Source organism: Oncorhynchus gorbuscha, linkage group LG19 (genome assembly GCF_021184085.1).
Source record: "Oncorhynchus gorbuscha isolate QuinsamMale2020 ecotype Even-year linkage group LG19, OgorEven_v1.0, whole genome shotgun sequence".
NCBI lineage: Eukaryota > Metazoa > Chordata > Actinopteri > Salmoniformes > Salmonidae > Oncorhynchus > Oncorhynchus gorbuscha.
The window spans coordinates 14642364-14660764 of NC_060191.1; the positions used below are offsets into that span (position 1 = coordinate 14642364).

At 47.4% G+C, this 18401-nt stretch overlaps 1 protein-coding gene across 3 annotated transcripts in view; it reads left to right on the forward strand.

Annotated features, from left to right (window-relative positions):
- Nucleotides 1–18249, forward strand: part of LOC124005198 (protein spire homolog 1-like) — a 76269-nt gene extending 58020 nt beyond the window's left edge. For all 3 annotated transcript variants that reach the window (XM_046314203.1, XM_046314201.1, XM_046314204.1), the window contains 6 exons: nucleotides 2122–2221; nucleotides 2930–3072; nucleotides 16268–16405; nucleotides 16614–16712; nucleotides 16837–17144; nucleotides 17345–18249. In XM_046314203.1, the coding sequence (XP_046170159.1) occupies nucleotides 2122–2221; nucleotides 2930–3072; nucleotides 16268–16405; nucleotides 16614–16712; nucleotides 16837–17144; nucleotides 17345–17606 (1050 nt within the window). In that variant the 3' untranslated portion in view covers nucleotides 17607–18249. The remainder of the gene's footprint in view (nucleotides 1–2121; nucleotides 2222–2929; nucleotides 3073–16267; nucleotides 16406–16613; nucleotides 16713–16836; nucleotides 17145–17344) is intronic.
- Nucleotides 18250–18401: the final 152 nt, after the last annotated feature.

The following is an 18401-nucleotide window of genomic DNA, read 5'->3' on the forward strand; positions in this document are numbered from 1 at the left end:
CAGGTGTGAGAGAGTAAACGAGGTCGTTAGGAGAATGAGGAACAGCTGGGAGCAGGAACGGAACGATAGAGAGAGAGAGGGATAGAGAGAGGGAAAGAAACCTAATAAGACCAGCAGGGGGAAACGAATAGAAGAGAAAGCACAGGTACAAGACATGACAATATATGACAATACATGACACAATGAACCCAAGCATACTGTCGTGATATGACATGCTATTCTATAAAATAATTTCTCCGTAATTAATATTACCTGATTGAGCTAATCATGTAAATGTAATTAACTAGAGAGTCGGGGCACCACAAAATAATTTTTATAGAGCTGTTATCTTCCGAATAAACTCTTAAAGACCTAGCAATATTTTACATCAATAGCAGTCAATATTAATCGTCATCATAATTCAGTCTCATCTGAATGTTGTAAATTCTTGGTTATCTGCACGAACCCTGGCTAACAAGTTGAATCAGCAATACAAAATTGGGTTTAATTATTTATTTACTAAATACCTAACTAATCACACAGAATTACACATACACATAATTAAATCATAACTTGATTACAAATGACGTCATAAAGGAAAACCTCCCTAGCGGGAGGAACAGATATGACAGCTGGTTACACAAAAGAAAAAGGGCTGGGTTTGAGTGAAAGAGCGGGAAGACTGAGGAACAAAGGACAAAGCTGTGCATTCGTAAATACAGAATCTTATGCATTCTAAATTACCGCCCGTTTGGAAAAGGAAAATGCAATAAATATTTACTCTGAGCTGCGCTTCGATAGGTTGGTGGTAGATGGAAGGCCGTGTTGCCCAACCGAGTCCTTTGTCCTTTGAAGAATGTCTCTGGTTGTCAACTGGACACGTTGTAGTAACGTCGTTGTGTGATAGACGGGATACTCAGTCTGTTCCTTCCTAACCCTCGTTTGCAGCGGCTGTTGCTAACTCAACGGCTAGGAGGTATCACTTCTGTAGTAAATAAGAGTTCAAAGTTCATACCATTCGCAACCAAAGCTCACGCTGATGTTGGCTTCGTTCTGTAGTTATTATCTGAACCATTCTGACATCAGACCGTCGTCCTCACTTCCTCGGAACAGCAGGTTATATTGTCGTCAAGGGCTTCTATAGGAAGGGAGAGGAGGGCGTGTTTGAAAAGTTGTATAGCCCATGTCCCTTCACAGGGGCAGGCCACTGATTGAGCAGAGCCTTATGAAAACCCAAATCTCACATTTTAGAAGCTAAAATCACATTTCATCCCATCTACGAATAATTTCATATTCAAACATTTAAATTAAACAACAATTCCATGTGAATCCGATAACTCTGATGTGTAGACTTTGCACTGTCATCTTATCATTGATGAGAATGTCTCAGATGACAACCGAACTGACATCATATTCATTAAGTACCGCCCCATATGTTCCATTGGTCGGATTACCAGAATATAGTTCATTCCCCCCCACCTTCTGATGTTCCCAGAATCTCTATGTTAACCAAGGGTTTTCCCAATGTAACATCAGTAGGGTAGAGAGAGGAAAAAGGGGCAAAGAGGTATTTATGACTGTCATAAACCTATCCCCAGGCCAACGTCATGACAATACTTCCAAAGTTGTGGCAAAATGGCTTAAGGACAACAAAGTCAAAGTATTGGAGTGGCCATCACAATGCCCTGACCGCAATCCTATAGAACATTTGTGGGCAGAACTGACAAAGCGTGTATAAGCAATGAGCCTACAAACCTGACCCAGTTACAGGTCTCCTAGCTCTGCCAGGAGGAATGGGCTAAAATTCACCCAACTTATTGTGGAAAGCTTGTGGAAGGCTACCCGAAACGTTTGACCCATGTTAACGATTTAAAGGCAATGCTACCAAATACTAATTGAGTGTATGTAAACTTCTGACCCACTGGGAATGTGATGAAAGAAATAAAAGCTGAAATAAATAATTCTCTCTACTATTATTCTGACATTTCACATTCTTAAAATAAAATTGTGATCCTAATTTACTAGGATTAAATGTCAGGATTTATGAAAAACTGAGTTTAAATGCATTTGGCTAAGGTGTATGTAAACCTCCGACTTCAACTGTACATCCTACAGCATTGCTCTCTGTTGTTCCCCCTACAGGATGACATCACCATTGGGGGTCGAAGGTCAGCCAGTAGCTCCAGTGTCTCTACATCGGTGGTCGATGACACATCTCCAGAGTCTGTACTGGGCAGGAAGAGTGAGTTGACCAGAAGGCCAGAGTTAGGGTTGGGGTTAGGGTTCAACCAGGGTGTGGACAGGAAGCTAGGGTTTATTTATTTTGTGGTATCCAATTGGTAGTTACAGTCTTGTCTCATCGCTGCAACTCTTGTATGGACTCGGGAGAGGCGAAAGTCGAGAGCCGTGCGTCTCCGAAACACAACCGAGCCAAGCCTCACTGCTTCTTGACACAATGCCCGCTTAACCTGGAAGCCAGCCTCACCAATGTGTTGGAGGATCACCTGGCGGCTGTGACAGCGTGCATTGCGCTCGGCCCGCCACAGGAGTCGCTAGTGCACGATGGGACAAAAACATTCCTGCCGGCCAAACCAGGATGACGATGGGCCAATTGTGTGCCACCCCATGGGTCTCCCCATCGCGGCCGCCTGTGACAGAGCCTGGACTCAAACCAGGATCTCTAGTGGCACAGCTAACACTGGGATGCAGTGCCTTAGACCACTGCACCACTCGGGAGGCGATGAAGCTATTGTTAAGGTTATCATGGAGATCCTAGAATTCTATATATAATTCTATGCTTTCACAGCTCTCAGCTGTTCACCTGACAGCTCTTCTATGCTGAGACTAATGCTGTCAAAGAGAGTGTTCTCAGTCAACTTAACTGGTAATATAAGGGTTACAGAACTATATAAAAGTATATCACACATATCCTCTCTCCCCCCACCCCCAGCTCCACCCATGTTCCTGCCCATCTCCTCCACCCCACAGCCTGAGAGAAGGCAGGCCCCCCAGAGGAGACACTCCATTGAGAAGGAAACACCCACCAATGTACGGCAGTTCATACCCCCATCCAGACAGAGCTCCAAGTCTCTGGTGAGTAACAGAAGAGAAGTAGGAAAAGAGAAGAGTTTATCAATCTGGAGAAAATGAGCACATTGGAGATTTTGGTTCCTGAATAGTGTGTCAGTTTGTCTTGTGTTCATCAGCCTCCTTCTTCTTTCTGTTCGGTGATGTAAGATGTTCCTAACACCCCACCTCCAATCCCCCCACCTCTTCTCCCCCACACACCCCTGGCCTCCCCCTCTTCATACACCTCTATAACCCCTGTCCTCACCCTCTTCCATACACCTCTACAACCCCTGTCCTCACCCTCTTCCATACACCTCTACAACCCCTGTCCTCACCCTCTTCCATACACCTCTATAACCCCTGTCCTCCCCCTTTTCCATACACCTCTATAACCCCTGTCCTCACCCTCTTCCATACACCTCTATAACCCCTGTCCTCCCCATCTTCCATACACCTCTATAACTCCTGTTCTCCCCCTCCTCCATCCACCTCTATAACCCTTGTCCTTCTCAGGTCGGGAGGATAGCCCATCATCTGTTCCCCTGGACCCCCCTCCTCCTCCACTCCCCTCCCTCCACCCTCCACCCCTTACGGAGCTCCTACCCTGTCGAGGTGTTTGTCTTGGGCATGGTGTGGTCTGCCCTGTCTGCTCTGTGCAGGGGAAGAAAGCCTGTCAAGGTTTGCCAGTCGCCCCTTATTTCCCTGCTGGCGCATCGTAGTTCATCATCATCTCTTCTAATGCTTCCTGCTTTCCTAGAGACCCATCCCTCAGCCCAGGACTGTTGCTGTTTTCATAGAAAGCCCTTCAGTTAAGGTGTGATTGTCATTATGCATTTTGACAGTCAACAGCAGATGCGTCCCTCGCTGGAGCACCAATCATTTCATCATACTCAGCTTTCCCCCATTTAACCATAGTTATAGTTGTTGTGCTTGCAAGCATCATGTAGCCTAGCGAGCCACTGCCAATTAAAACAATGCTCTAGATAGATGAAGTCCTTCATGTTGTGTACACTGTATATAACCTACTGTTGTTCAGTAGCAAGTATAAACTCCCTGTTTTTTGTTATTGTTGATACTCCCTAGGCTCTCCCCCTCCCTGCCTGTCTCTGGGCCAGAGACAATGCAGCCCACTGTATCTCTGTGTGTCATAAGATCAGCAGCAGGAGCCACAGCAGCATTAGAATCACAGTATATTAATAGTTCTTCTGGGAATGAGAAACATTAGATGGGTACAATTTTTAAAAACTTTGAATAGGGACACATTATTGAGAAACATTATTGGAACAACACCAGGATGACCAGTAATTGCAGCAGCAGCAATAGACCTGGGGTACTGTTGAATATACAGTTGAAGTCGGAAGTTTGCATACACAATTCCTGACATTTAATCCAAGTAAAGTTTCCCTGTCTTAGGTCAGTTAGGATCACCACTTTATTTTATGAATGTGAAATGTCAGAATAATAGTAGAGAGAATGATTGATTTATTTTTATTTTTATTTCTTTTATCGTATTCCCAGTGGGTCAGAAGTTTGCATACACTCAATTAGTGTTTGGGAGCATTGCCTTAAATCGTTAATTGGGTCAAACATTTCGGGTAGCCTTCCACAAGCTTCCCACAAAAAGTTTGGTGCATTTTGGCCCATTCCTCCTGACAGAGCTGGTGTAACTGAGTCAGGTTTGTGGGCCTCCTTGCTCGCACACACTTTTTCAGTTCTGCCCACAAATTTTCTATAGGATTGAGGTCAGGGCTTTGTGATGGCCACTCCAATACCTTGACTTTATTGTCCATAAGCCATTTTCCACAACTTTGGAAGTCATTGGGGTCATTGTCCATTTGGAAGACCCATTTGCGACCAAGCTTGAACTTCCTGACTGATGTCTTGAGATGTTGCTTCAATATATCTACATAATTTCCCTACCTCATGATGCCATCTATTTTGTGAAGTGCACCAGTCCCTCCTGCAGCAAAGCACCCCCGCAACATGATGCTGCCTCCCCCGTGCTTCACGTTTGGGATGATGTTCTTCGGCTTGCACGCCTCCCCCTTTTTCCTCCAAACATAACGATGGTCATTATGGCCAAACAGTTCTATTTTTGTTTCATCAGACCAGAGGACATTTCTCCAAAAAGTACGATCTTTGTCCCCATGTGCAGTTGCAAACCGTAGTCTGGCTTTTTTATTGCGTTTTTTGAGCAGTTGCTTCTTCCTTGCTGAGCGGCCTTTCAGGTCATGTCGATATAGGATTCGTTTTACTGTAGATATAGATTATTTTGTACCTGTTTCCTCCAGCATCTTCACATGGTGCTTTGCTTTTGTTCCCAAGGATGAATCAGAAGTGTGGAGGTCTACAATTTTTTTCTGAGGTCTTGGCTGATTTCTTTTGATTTTCCCATGATGTCAAGCAAAGAGGTACTGAGTTTGAAGGTAGGCCTTAAAATACATCCACAGGTACACCTCCAATTGACTCAAATTATGTCAATTAGCCTTCAACTTAGTGTACGTAAATGTCTGATCCACTGGAATTGTGATACAGTGAATTTCAGTGAAATAATCTGGCTGTAAACAATTGTTGGAAAAATTACTTGTGTCATGTATGAAGTAGATGTCCTAGTTTGTTAACAAGACATTTGTGGAGTGGTTGTAAAACTAGTTTTAATGACTCCAACCTAAGTGTATGTAAACTTCTGACTTCAACTGTAGCATCTCCGGGGTCTCACCGCAGGCATATTTATTGAAGTCCGGAGACACCTGAAACCCCACCTCTTTAAGGAATACAGGCCTTCTCACCCCCTCCCCCCTTAAAATATTTAGATGCACTATTGTAAAGTGGTTGTTCCACTGGATGTCATAAGGTGAATGCACCAATTTGTAAGTCGCTCTGGATAAGAGCGTCTGCTAAATGACTTAAATGTAAATGTAAATGTAAAGTCAGAAACAGGCAGAAAGAAGCAGAAAACCAACCGCAACCCCAGCTACAGAGCAGAGGGGCCTTGTCTATTTTTAGGTTGTCAAGACCTTTAAGTGAATCAGAACTAAGTAGAGGATTTAAGATGGCGCCGTAGAGGGCCTCCCGGGTGGCGCATTGGTCTAGGGCACGGCATTGCAGCGCTAGCTGTGCCACCAGAGACTCTGGGTTTGCGCCCAGGCTCTGTCGCAGCCGGCCGCGACCGGGAGGTCCGTGGGGCGACGCACAATTGACCTAGCGTCGCCCAGGTTACGGAGAGTTTGGCCGGTAGGGATATCCCTGTCTCATCGCGCACCAGCGACTCCTGTGGCGGGCCGGGCGCAGTGCACGCCAACCAAGGTAGCCAGGTGCACAGGTGTCTCCTCCGACACATTGGTGCGGCTGGCTTCCGGGTTGGAGGCTCGCTGTGTTAAGAAGCAGTGCGGCATGGTTGGGTTGTGTTTCGGAGGACGCATGGTTTTCGACCTTCGTCTCTCACGAACCCGTACGGGAGTTGTAGAGATGAGACAAGATAGTAATTACTAACAATTGGATACCACGAAATTGGGGAGAAAAAGGGGGTAAAATAAAAAATACATTTAAAAAATATGTCGCCGGAGCAGAAGGCAGATGTTTTACGTGCCCCCAACTGATTGTATTTTTTTTGTTTGTTTATCTGCTTTGTTTGTAACTTATTTTTTGACTCTTTTTGTACATAATGTTGCCGCTACCATCTCTTATGACCGAAAATAACTTCTAGACATCAGGACTGCGATTACTCCCCACAGACTAGCAGAATCCTTTTTCTTCTTTCACAACTCTGACGAGCCCGAGGCGGAAGATTTATGGCTCCCTCAGGACAGGCCCTGACCCCAGTGATCTGCGTGAAGAGGAGGCGGAGAAAGAGAGGCCGGAGGGCGGGCTAACTTCGGAGAAATCGGAGACAATTAAATAAACCCCCACTCCCCTCAATTCCGCAAGCAAACATGCAATCTTTGGACAATAAAATGGACGAGCTATTGGGAAGATTAAATTTAAACTGTAACATCTTATGCTTCACGGAGTCGTGGCTGAACAACGACAATATCAACATACATCTGGCTGGTTATACTATGTACCGGCAGGATAGAACAGCAGCATCTGGTAAGACAAGTGCCGGTGGTCTATGTATTTTTGTAAACAACAGCTGGTGCACGATATCTAAGGAAGTCTCAAGCTATTGCTCGCCTGAGGTAGAGTTTTTCATAATTATTCAAGCGAATTCTACATTAAAAATTCTAACTTATTTGATATATGGAGGATCTCGAACCCTACGGGTAGGGAATACTCCTTTTACTCTTATGTTCATAATGTTTATTGTGAGGTTGAATCCTCAGCTCCTCACAGAACCAGGCTGCCAGGAGTAGGCAAAACAGAGGAAAATTGGTAGAACTGGAGGGACAAATTCACCTACTAGATAGGGAGAATGCTAACCATCCATCTATAGAGAAACATTAAAAGATTACCTCTTTAAAAGTTGTATATAACAAGATTCTCTCAGCTAAAATTGCTCAATCTTTTCTATATGACAAGCAAAAATATTTGGAGTTTGGTGACCAACCACACAAATCACTCGCCAGACAACTTCGAAAAAATGTGAATGACCGAATGATTCACAAAGTTAAATCTGCATCTCGGGAATTACTCTCTTCCCCTAAAGACATCAATGACAGATTCTGTCAGTTTTATGAGACTCTATATGCATCTAAAGCGGATCCTAACCCCTTAATTATGCTAAACTTTTTGGCGCGCAATCGGGAGGGAGGGGGATAGGGGGGAAGAAGGGGGGGGCAGACATCTACCCTCTTTCTTTCTACATGTCCTTGTTCTGTATGTCGTGTTTTGTATTATTTGTTTTGTACCCAGAACTCTTGTTGTTCCTGTCTGCTCTTTGATGTTTAGATAAGAATTGTGTACTTGTCTTTTATACCTATACACCCTTAATAATATATATAATAATAATACACACCCTTCTTGTGTGTGTTCAATAAAAAATATTTGAACAGAGTTTCTCATAATAAGCTGCAGACCACATTACCTACAGAGAGCGTTTTCATCTATATTCTTTGTAGCTGTTTACATACCACCACAGTCAGAGGCTGGAACTATGATAGCATTGAATGAGCTGTATTCCACCATAAGCAAACAAGAAAACGCTCACCCAGAGGCGGCGCTCCTAGTAGCCGGGGACTTTAATGTAGGGAAACTTAAATCAGTTTTACCAAATTTCTTTCAGCATGTTAAATATGCAACCAGAGGGAAAATAACTCCGGACCACCTATACTCCACACACAGAGATGCAAACAAAGCTCTCCTTCCGCCTCCATTTGGCAATCTGCCATAATTCCATCCTTCTGATTCCTGCTTACAACCAAAAATTAAAGCAGGAAGCACCAGTGACTAGATCAATAAAAAAGTGGTCAGATGAAGCAGATGCTAAGCTACAGGACTGTTTTGCTAGCACAGACTGGAATAGGTTCCCAGGATTCCTCCAATGGCATTGAGGAGTACACCACATCTGTCAAGTGCATCGATGAGGTCTTCTCCACAGTGACTGTACGTACATACCCCAACCAGAAGCCATGGATTACAGGCAGCATCTGCACTGAGCTAAAGGCTAGAGCTGCCGCTTTCATGGAGCGGGACTTTAACCCAGAAAGTTTTATAAGAAATCCCGCTATGCTCTCCGACGAACCATCAAACAGGCAAAGTGTCATGCAGGTGAAAGAGGACCCAAAAGCGACTTGGCGAAAACAGAGTCTTTAATCCAGTAAAGTAAATACAAACAAAAAACACAACTTTCACTCGAAATGACGAGGACAAACTGGAGACTCGATCTTGAACAGCAGGTTGCCTCGGGAAGGCACTTGAACCAGACAGACTCAGACACCTGCTCACCACGCAGCATCTGAGGAAAACACGACACGACAGGGCGATACACAAACACAGCACGGTGAATTCTAGACAAGGAACCGACAGGACAGGAACGGAACACAAAGGAAGAAATAGGGACTCTAATCAGGGGAAAGGATCGGGAACAGGTGTGGGAAGACTAAATGATTGATTAGGGGAATAGGAACAGCTGGGAGCAGGAACGGAACGATAGAGAGAAGAGAGAGCGAGAGAGTGAGAGAGGGAGGGGGAGAGAGAGGGATAGAAAGAGGGAAAGAACCTAATAAGACCAGCAGAGGGAAACGAATAGAATGGGAAGCACAGGGACAAGACAAGATAATAAATGACAAAACATGACAGTACCCCCACTCACCGAGCGCCTCCTGGCGCACTCGAGGAGGAATCCTGGCGGCAACGGAGGAAATCATCAATGAGTGAACGGTCCAGCACGTCCCGAGACGGAACCCAACTCCTCTCATCAGGACCGTAACCCTCCCAATCCACTAAGTATTGGTGACCCCGTCCCCGAGAACGCATGTCCATGATCTTATGTACCTTGTAAATAGGTGCGCTCTCGACAAGGACGGGAGGGGGGAGGGAAGACGAACGGGGGTGCGAAGAAAGGGCTTGACACAGGAGACATGGAAGACAGGATGGACGCGACGAAGATGTCGCGGAAGAAGCAGTCGCACAGCGACAGGATTGACGACCTGGGAGACACGGAACGGACCAATGAACCGCGGAGTCAACTTACGAGAAGCTGTCGTAAGAGGAAGGTTGCGAGTGGAAAGCCACACTCTCTGGCCGCAACAATACCTTGGACTCTTAATCCTGCGTTTATTGGCGGCTCTCACAGTCTGTGCCCTGTAACGGCAAAGTGCAGACCTCACCCTCCTCCAGGTGCGCTCACAACGTTGGACAAACGCTTGAGCGGAGGGAACGCTGGACTCGGCAAGCTGGGATGAGAACAGAGGAGGCTGGTAACCCAGACTACTCTGAAACGGAGATAACCCGGTAGCAGACGAAGGAAGCGAATTGTGAGCGTATTCTGCCCAGGGGAGCTGTTCTGCCCAAGACGCAGGGTTTCTGAAAGAAAGGCTGCGTAGTATGCGACCAATCGTCTGATTGGCCCTCTCTGCTTGACCGTTAGACTGGGGATGAAACCCGGAAGAGAGACTGACGGACGCACCAATCAAACGACAGAACTCCCTCCAAAACTGTGACGTGAATTGCGGGCCTCTGTCTGAAACGGCGTCTAACGGGAGGCCATGAATTCTGAATACATTCTCGATAATGATTTGTGCCATCTCCTTAGCGGAAGGAAGTTTAGCGAGGGGAATGAAATGTGCCGCCTTAGAGAACCTATCGACAACCGTAAGAATCACAGTCTTCCCCGCAGACAAAGGCAGACCGGTAATGAAGTCTAGGGCGATGTGAGACCATGGTCGAGAAGGAATGGGGAGCGGTCTGAGACGACCGGCAGGAGGAGAGTTACCCGACTTAGTCTGCGCGCAGTCCGAACAAGCAGCCACGAAACGGCGCGTGTCACGCTCCTGAGTCGGCCACCAAAAGCGCTGGCGAATAGACGCAAGAGTGCCTCGAACACCGGGATGACCAGCTAACTTGGCAGAGTGAGCCCACTGAAGAACAGCCAGACGAGTGGAAACAGGAACGAAAAGGAGGTTACTAGGACAAGCGCGCGCGACGCAGTGTGCGTGAGTGCTTGCTTAACCTGTCTTTCAATTCCCCAGACTGTTAACCCGACAACACGCCCATAAGGAAGAATCCCCTCGGGATCAGTAGAAGCCACAGAAGAACTAAACAGACGGGATAAGGCATCAGGCTTGGTGTTCTTGCTACCCGGACGGTAAGAAATCACAAACTCGAAACGAGCGAAAAACAACGCCCAACGAGCTTGACGGGCATTAAGTCGTTTGGCAGAACGGATGTACTCAAGGTTCTTATGGTCTGTCCAAACGACAAAAGGAACGGTCGCCCCCTCCAACCACTGTCGCCATTCGCCTAGGGCTAAGCGGATGGCGAGCAGTTCACGGTTACCCACATCATAGTTGCGCTCAGATGGCGACAGGCGATGAGAAAAATAAGCGCAAGGATGAACCTTATCGTCAGACTGGAAGCGCTGGGATAGAATGGCTCCCACGCCTACCTCTGAAGCGTCAACCTCGACAATGAATTGTCTAGTGACGTCAGGAGTAACGAGGATAGGAGCGGACGTAAAACGTTCTTTTAGAAGATCAAAAGCTCCCTGGGCGGAACCGGACCACTTAAAACACGTCTTGACAGAAGTAAGAGCTGTGAGAGGGGCAGCAACTTGACCGAAATTACGAATGAAACGCCGATAGAAATTAGCGAAACCTAAAAAGCGCTGCAACTCGACACGTGACCTTGGAACGGGCCAATCACTGACAGCTTGGACCTTAGCGGAATCCATCTGAATGCCTTCAGCGGAAATAACGGAACCGAGAAAAGTAACGGAGGAGACATGAAAAGAGCACTTCTCAGACTTTACGTAGAGACAATTCTCTAAAAGGCGCTGTAGAACACGTCGAACGTGCTGAACATGAATCTCGAGTGACGGAGAAAAAATCAGGATATCGTCAAGATAGACAAAAACAAAGATGTTCAGCATGTCTCTCAGAACATCATTAACTAATGCCTGAAAAACAGCTGGCGCATTGGCGAGACCAAACGGCAGAACCCGGTACTCAAAATGCCCTAACGGAGTGTTAAACGCCGTTTTCCACTCGTCCCCCTCTCTGATGCGCACGAGATGGTAAGCGTTACGAAGGTCCAACTTAGTAAAGCACCTGGCTCCCTGCAGAATCTCGAAGGCTGATGACATAAGGGGAAGCGGATAACGATTCTTAACCGTTATGTCATTCAGCCCTCGATAATCCACGCAGGGGCGCAGAGTACCGTCCTTCTTCTTAACAAAAGAAACCCCGCCCCGGCCGGAGAGGAAGAAGGCACTATGGTACCGGCGTCAAGAGACACAGACAAATAATCCTCGAGAGCCTTACGTTCGGGAGCCGACAGAGAGTATAGTCTACCCCGAGGAGGAGTGGTCCCCGGAAGGAGATCAATACTACAATCATACGACCGGTGAGGAGGAAGGGAGTTGGCTCGGGACCGACTGAAGACCGTGCGCAGATCATGATATTCCTCCGGCACTCCTGTCAAATCGCCAGGTTCCTCCTGAGAAGTAGGGACAGAAGAAACGGGAGGGATGGCAGACATTAAACACTTCACATGACAAGAAACGTTCCAGGATAGGATAGAATTACTAGACCAATTAATAGAAGGATTATGACATACTAGCCAGGGATGACCCAAAACAACAGGTGTAAACGGTGAACGAAAAATCAAAAAAGAAATAGTCTCACTGTGGTTACCAGATACTGTGAGGGTTAAAGGTAGTGTCTCAAATCTGATACTGGGAAGATGACTACCATCTAAGGCGAACATGGGCGTAGGCTTCTCTAACTCTCTGAAAGGAATGTCATGTTTCCGAACCCATGCTTCGTCCATGAAACAACCCTCAGCCCCAGAGTCTATCAAGGCACTACATGTAGCACCCGAACCGGTCCAGCGTAGATGGACCGACAAAGTAGTACAGGATTTTGATGGAGAGACTTGAGTAGTTGCGCTCACCTGTAGCCCTCCGCTTACAGATGAGCTCTGGCTTTTACTGGACATGAATTAACAAAATGTCCAGCAACTCCGCAATAGAGGCACAGGCGGTTGGTGATCCTCCGTTCCCTCTCCTTAGTCGAGATGCGAATCCCTCCCAGCTGCATGGGCTCAGACCCTGAGCCAGAGGAGGGAGATGGTTGCGATGCGGAGCAGGGAAACACCGTTGATGCGAGCTCTCTTCCACGAGCCCGGTGACGAAGATCTACCCGTCGTTCTATGCGGATGGCGAGAGCAATCAAAGAGTCCACATCTGAAGGAACCTCCCGGGAGAGAATCTCATCCTTAACCACTGCGTGGAGTCCCTCCAGAAAACGAGCGAGCAGCGCCGGCTCGTTCCACTCACTAGAGGCAGCAAGAGTGCGAAACTCAATAGAATAATCCGTTATGGACCGTTCACCTTGGCATAAGGAAGCCAGGGCCCTAGAAGCCTCCCTACCAAAAACTGAACGGTCAAAAACCCGAATCATCTCCTCTTTAAAGTTCTGGAACTTGTTAGAGCAATCAGCCCTTGCCTCCCAGATAGCTGTGCCCCATTCTCGAGCCCGGCCAGTAAGGAGTGAAATGACGTAAGCAACCCGAGCTCTCTCTCTAGAGTATGTGTTGGGTTGGAGAGAGAACACAATCTCACACTGCGTGAGAAAGGAGCGGCACTCAGTGGGCTGCCCGGAGTAGCAAGGTGGGTTATTAACCCTAGGTTCTGGAGGCTCGGCAGGCCAGGAAGTAACAGGTGGCACGAGACGTAGACTCTGGAACTGTCCAGAGAGGTCGGAAACCTGAGCGGCCAGGTTCTCCACGGCATGGCGAGCAGCAGACAATTCCTGCTCGTGTCTGCCGAGCATGGCTCCTTGGATCTCGACGGCAGTGTAACGAGCGTCTGAAGTCGCTGGGTCCATTCCTTGGTCGGTTCCTTCTGTCATGCAGGTGAAAGAGGACCCAAAAGCGACTTGGCGAAAACAGAGTCTTTAATCCAGTAAAGTAAATACAAACAAAAAACACAACTTTCACTCGAAATGACGAGGACAAACTGGAGACTCGATCTTGAACAGCAGGTGAACAGCAGGTTGCCTCGGGAAGGCACTTGAACCAGACAGACTCAGACACCTGCTCACCACGCAGCATCTGAGGAAAACACGACACGACAGGGCGATACACAAACACAGCACGGTGAATTCTAGACAAGGAACCGACAGGACAGGAACGGAACACAAAGGAAGAAATAGGGACTCTAATCAGGGGAAAGGATCGGGAACAGGTGTGGGAAGACTAAATGATTGATTAGGGGAATAGGAACAGCTGGGAGCAGGAACGGAACGATAGAGAGAAGAGAGAGCGAGAGAGTGAGAGAGGGAGGGGGAGAGAGAGGGATAGAAAGAGGGAAAGAACCTAATAAGACCAGCAGAGGGAAACGAATAGAATGGGAAGCACAGGGACAAGACAAGATAATAAATGACAAAACATGACACAAAGCGTCAATACAGGACTAAGATCGAGTTGTACTACACCGGCTCTGATGCTCGTTGAATGTGATAGGGCCTGCAAACCATTACAGACTACAAAGGGAAGCACAACCGAGAGCTGCCCGGCGACACAAGTCTACCGGACGAGCTAAACTTCTTCTATGCTTGCTTTGAGGCAAATAATACTGAAATATGCATGAGAGCACCAGCTGTACCGGAAGTCGGTGTGATCACGCTCTCTGCAGCCGATGTGAGTAAGACTTTTAGACGGTTCAACATTCACAAGGCCAGCCGGATTACCAGGACGTGTACTGCGAGCATGCACCGACCAACTAGCAAGTGTCTTCACTGACTCTCCCTGTCCGAGTCTGTAATACCAACAAGTTTTAAGTAGACCACCATAGTGCCTGTGCCCAAAACCACTAAGGTAATCTGCCTAAATGACTACCGACCCGTAGCACTCACCTCTGTAGCCATGAAGTACTTTGAAAGGCTGGTCATTGCTCACATCAACACCATCATCCCAGAAACCCTAGACCCACTCCAATTTGCATACCACCCCAACAGATCCACAGATGATGCAGTCTCTATTGCACTCCACACTGCCCTGTCCCACCTGGACAAAAGGAACACCTACGTGAGAATGCTATTCATTGACTACAGCTCAGCGTTCAACACCATAGTGCCCTCAAAGCTCATCAATATTCTAAGGACCCAGGGACTAAACACCTCCCTCTGCAACTGGATCCTGGACTTCCCGACTGGCCGCACCCAGGTGGTAAGGGTAGGTAACAACACATTCACCACGCTGGTCCTCAACACAGGGGTCCCTCAGGGGTGCGTGCTCAGCCCCCTCCTGTACTCCCTGTTCACTCATGACAGCACGGCCAGGCACGACTCCAACACCATCATTCAATTTGCTGATGACACAACAGTGGTAGGCCTGATCACCAACAACGACGAGACAGCCTATAGGGAGGAGGTCAGAGACCTGGCCGTGTGTTGCCAGGACAACAACCTCTCCCTCAATGTGGACTACAGGAAAAAGAGGACCAAGCACGCCCCCATTCTCATCAACAGGGCTGCAGTGGAGCAGGTTGAGAGCTTCAAGTTCCTTGATGTCCACATCGCCAACAAACTAACATGGTCCTAGCACACCATGACAGTCGTGAAGCGGGCACAACAAAACCTATTCCCCCTCAGGAGACTGAAAAGATTTGGCATGGATCCTCAGATCCTCAAATGGTTCTACAGCTGCACCATCGAGAGCATGGCAACTGCTCAGCCATACCAGGCAGTGATGCAACCATGCTCTCGATGTTGCAGCTGTAGAACCATTTGAGGATCTGAGGACCCATGCCAGAGGGTAGTGCGAACGGCCCAGTACATCACTGGGGCCAAGCTTCCTCCCATCCAGGACCTCTATGCCAGGCGGTGTCAGATGAAGGCCTTAAGAATTGTCAAAGACTCCAGCCACCTTGGTCATAGATTGTTCCCTCTGCTACCACACGGCAAGCGGTACCGGAGCACCAAGTTCGGGTCCAAGAGGCTTCTAAACAGCTTCTACCATCAAGCCATATCTAGTCAAATGGCTACCCAGACTATTCGCATTGCCCCCCCCCCCTCCACACCACTGCCACTCTCTGTTGTCATCTATTCATAGTCACTTTAATTAACTCTACCTATATGTACATACTACCTTACTAACCGGTGCCCCCGCACATTGACTCTGTACTGGCACCCCCTGTATATAACGATATTTAATTTTTTACTGCTGGTATTGGATTTGATTAATTTGATTTGATTTCTGGAATTTTCAGGAATATTGACATTATTTGTCATCACTCAAGTTGTTTACCCGTACCTTGCCCTTTGTGCTTTGTTTGTCCCCTCGTCTTGCCAAGAGACTTTTTTTGCCCAAACTAGTCTGAACTCGGACAGAGTGCACCGAGAGGTGCTGGTGTGTGTGGACTGAATGGTAACAAGGGCAGTTAGTGTGGTTGTCTTAGTAACCCGGCTGGTACTGTGTGTGTGTGTGTGTGTGTGTGTGTGTGTGTGTGTGTGTGTGTGTGTGTGTGTGTGTGTGTGTGTGTGTGTGTGTGTGTGTGTGTGTGTGTGTGTGTGTGTGTGTGTGTGTGTGTGTGTGTGTGTGTGTGTGTGTGTGTTTTCAGGAGGAGTTCTGTTTCCCAGTAGAGTGCTTGTCCCTGACGGTGGAAGAGGTGATGCACATCAGACAGGTGCTGGTCAAAGCAGACCTGGAGAAGTTCCAACAGTACAAGGACGTGTACAACGCTATGAAGAAGGGAAAGGTCCGTTTACCGCTGGTCACCCAGCTGAAGTACAAGTCTCTCGGACTAAACATCACAGTACCTATTGTTGGGGAAAATCATCTTACACGTTCCTTTCAAAATATTTGTGCTCACTGGATTTGATCACACACTGTTTTTTGAATGATTTGATTGCTTTTTTCTTAAACCTTTAAACTTAAACCTTATCTGAATTAATTATTTGTTACAGCTTTGCTTCTGTTGCCGATCCAAAAGGTTTTCCTTGTTCACCTGGTCCTACACCTGCCAGTTCTGCAAAAGGCCTGTGTGTTCACAGTGCTGTCAAAAAGTATGTCATATCTATTCTCCCACACTGATAGAAAGTCAGCCCATAATATTGACAGTCCTATACTGTACCTCCAGTGTCTTTACGAGTGTGTTTATACTCTGCTCTATGTCTGTCTCTCTGTAAGATGAGGCTGCCCTCCAAGCCCTATGCCAACCTGCCCATATATTCCCTGGGCTCTACCACCACTCTACCCAGGGACCGGGTAGCAGCCCTGGGGAAAGCTGCCAGTATAGCTGGTCCATCAGCCACCCCAACAGCAGCAGCAATTTCAGCAGGAAAAGGAAAAGCAACAGTTAAAGCAGCAGCCTCAGCAGCAGCAGCAGGACCAAGCAGAGCAGCAGCAGCAGGACAAAGCAGAGCAGCAGCAGCCCCCAAGCCTGAGAAACCCTCTACCAGCCACCACCACCTCAGCCTTCAGAAGACCATGTCCAAGTAGACACCCCTCTACCTCTTCTCAAGATCATAACTCCTTTTTAAATTAGCCTCTGTCTTAGATTTACAAGACTTATTCTCAATTGAAGTTATGTTCTATTTTAAGCGAAACTGGAGCCGACTGAGCCCAGTGAGGGACAGGGGCGGTACCTCCTCTGTTACACAACTTAGTGTTAACCTCTCCTCCCTCCCTCTCTCAGGTTGTCTAAACACAGTAGTCTGGAGAAGTCCCAGTCCCGGGATGAGGTGGAGCTCCCAGCGGAGCTGACGGAGGACTGGAGCACCATGGAAGTGTGCGTGGACTGCAAGAAGTTCATCCACGACATCATCTCCTCCAGCAAGCACAGCCTCTCCCTGGCCACCAAGCGGGCACGCTTAAAACGCAAGACCCAGTCCTTCTACATGTCGTCTCCCAAGGGAGCTGATTACCGACCCTCGGAAAGAACAATCAACGAGGTCTAGACTCTCCCCTCGTCCTTGTCTACCTTCTCCACTGTCTTCTAGCTGCTCCCAGAACTTATGGCACAATACAGAACTCTGAGTGACTGGGTTTTGAGCTGGATGACCGTGCTGCGATCCGACCTATACCAGTAGACGTGTCTAGTTTAGTCTGTCTGTCGATGCTGTCAGAGCGGGCTGTGGACCTTTACTTTTCCTTGGAGATATGTGGACTGTGTAGTCAGTGCTGGTTGCCATGTCCTCTGATCGTCACATACAGTACGAGTACTTTCAGACAAAAGGATACTAGTCCATTTTTATACAATATTTTGCTCAGTAATGTAAATGTTCCCGTAATGTTCTGCCATAGAGAGGTGGTTAAGGACACTGAATGATCAAATGTAAAGTATGAGGTGGTGTAAAGATTCAAAGCGGTATGGCCTCAGTCACCCCCTATACTGTGGTAGGAGCTACTCGCCCACAGAAAAATCAATGAGCACAAGGCAAAATAACGCTCCATGTTTGAGTTCCTCAGGCTGTACTATTCATTACATTACATTACATTTAAGTCATTTAGCAGACGCTCTTATCCAGAGCGACTTACAAATTGGTGCATTCACCTTATGACATCCAGTGGAACAACCACTTTACAATAGTGCATCTAAATATTTTAAGGGGGGGGGGGGGGTGAGAAGGATTACTTTATCCTATCCTAGGTATTCCTTAAAGAGGTGGGGTTTCAGGTGTCTCCGGAAGGTGGTGATTGACTCCGCTGTCCTGGCGTCGTGAGGGAGTTTGTTCCACCATTGGGGAGCCAGA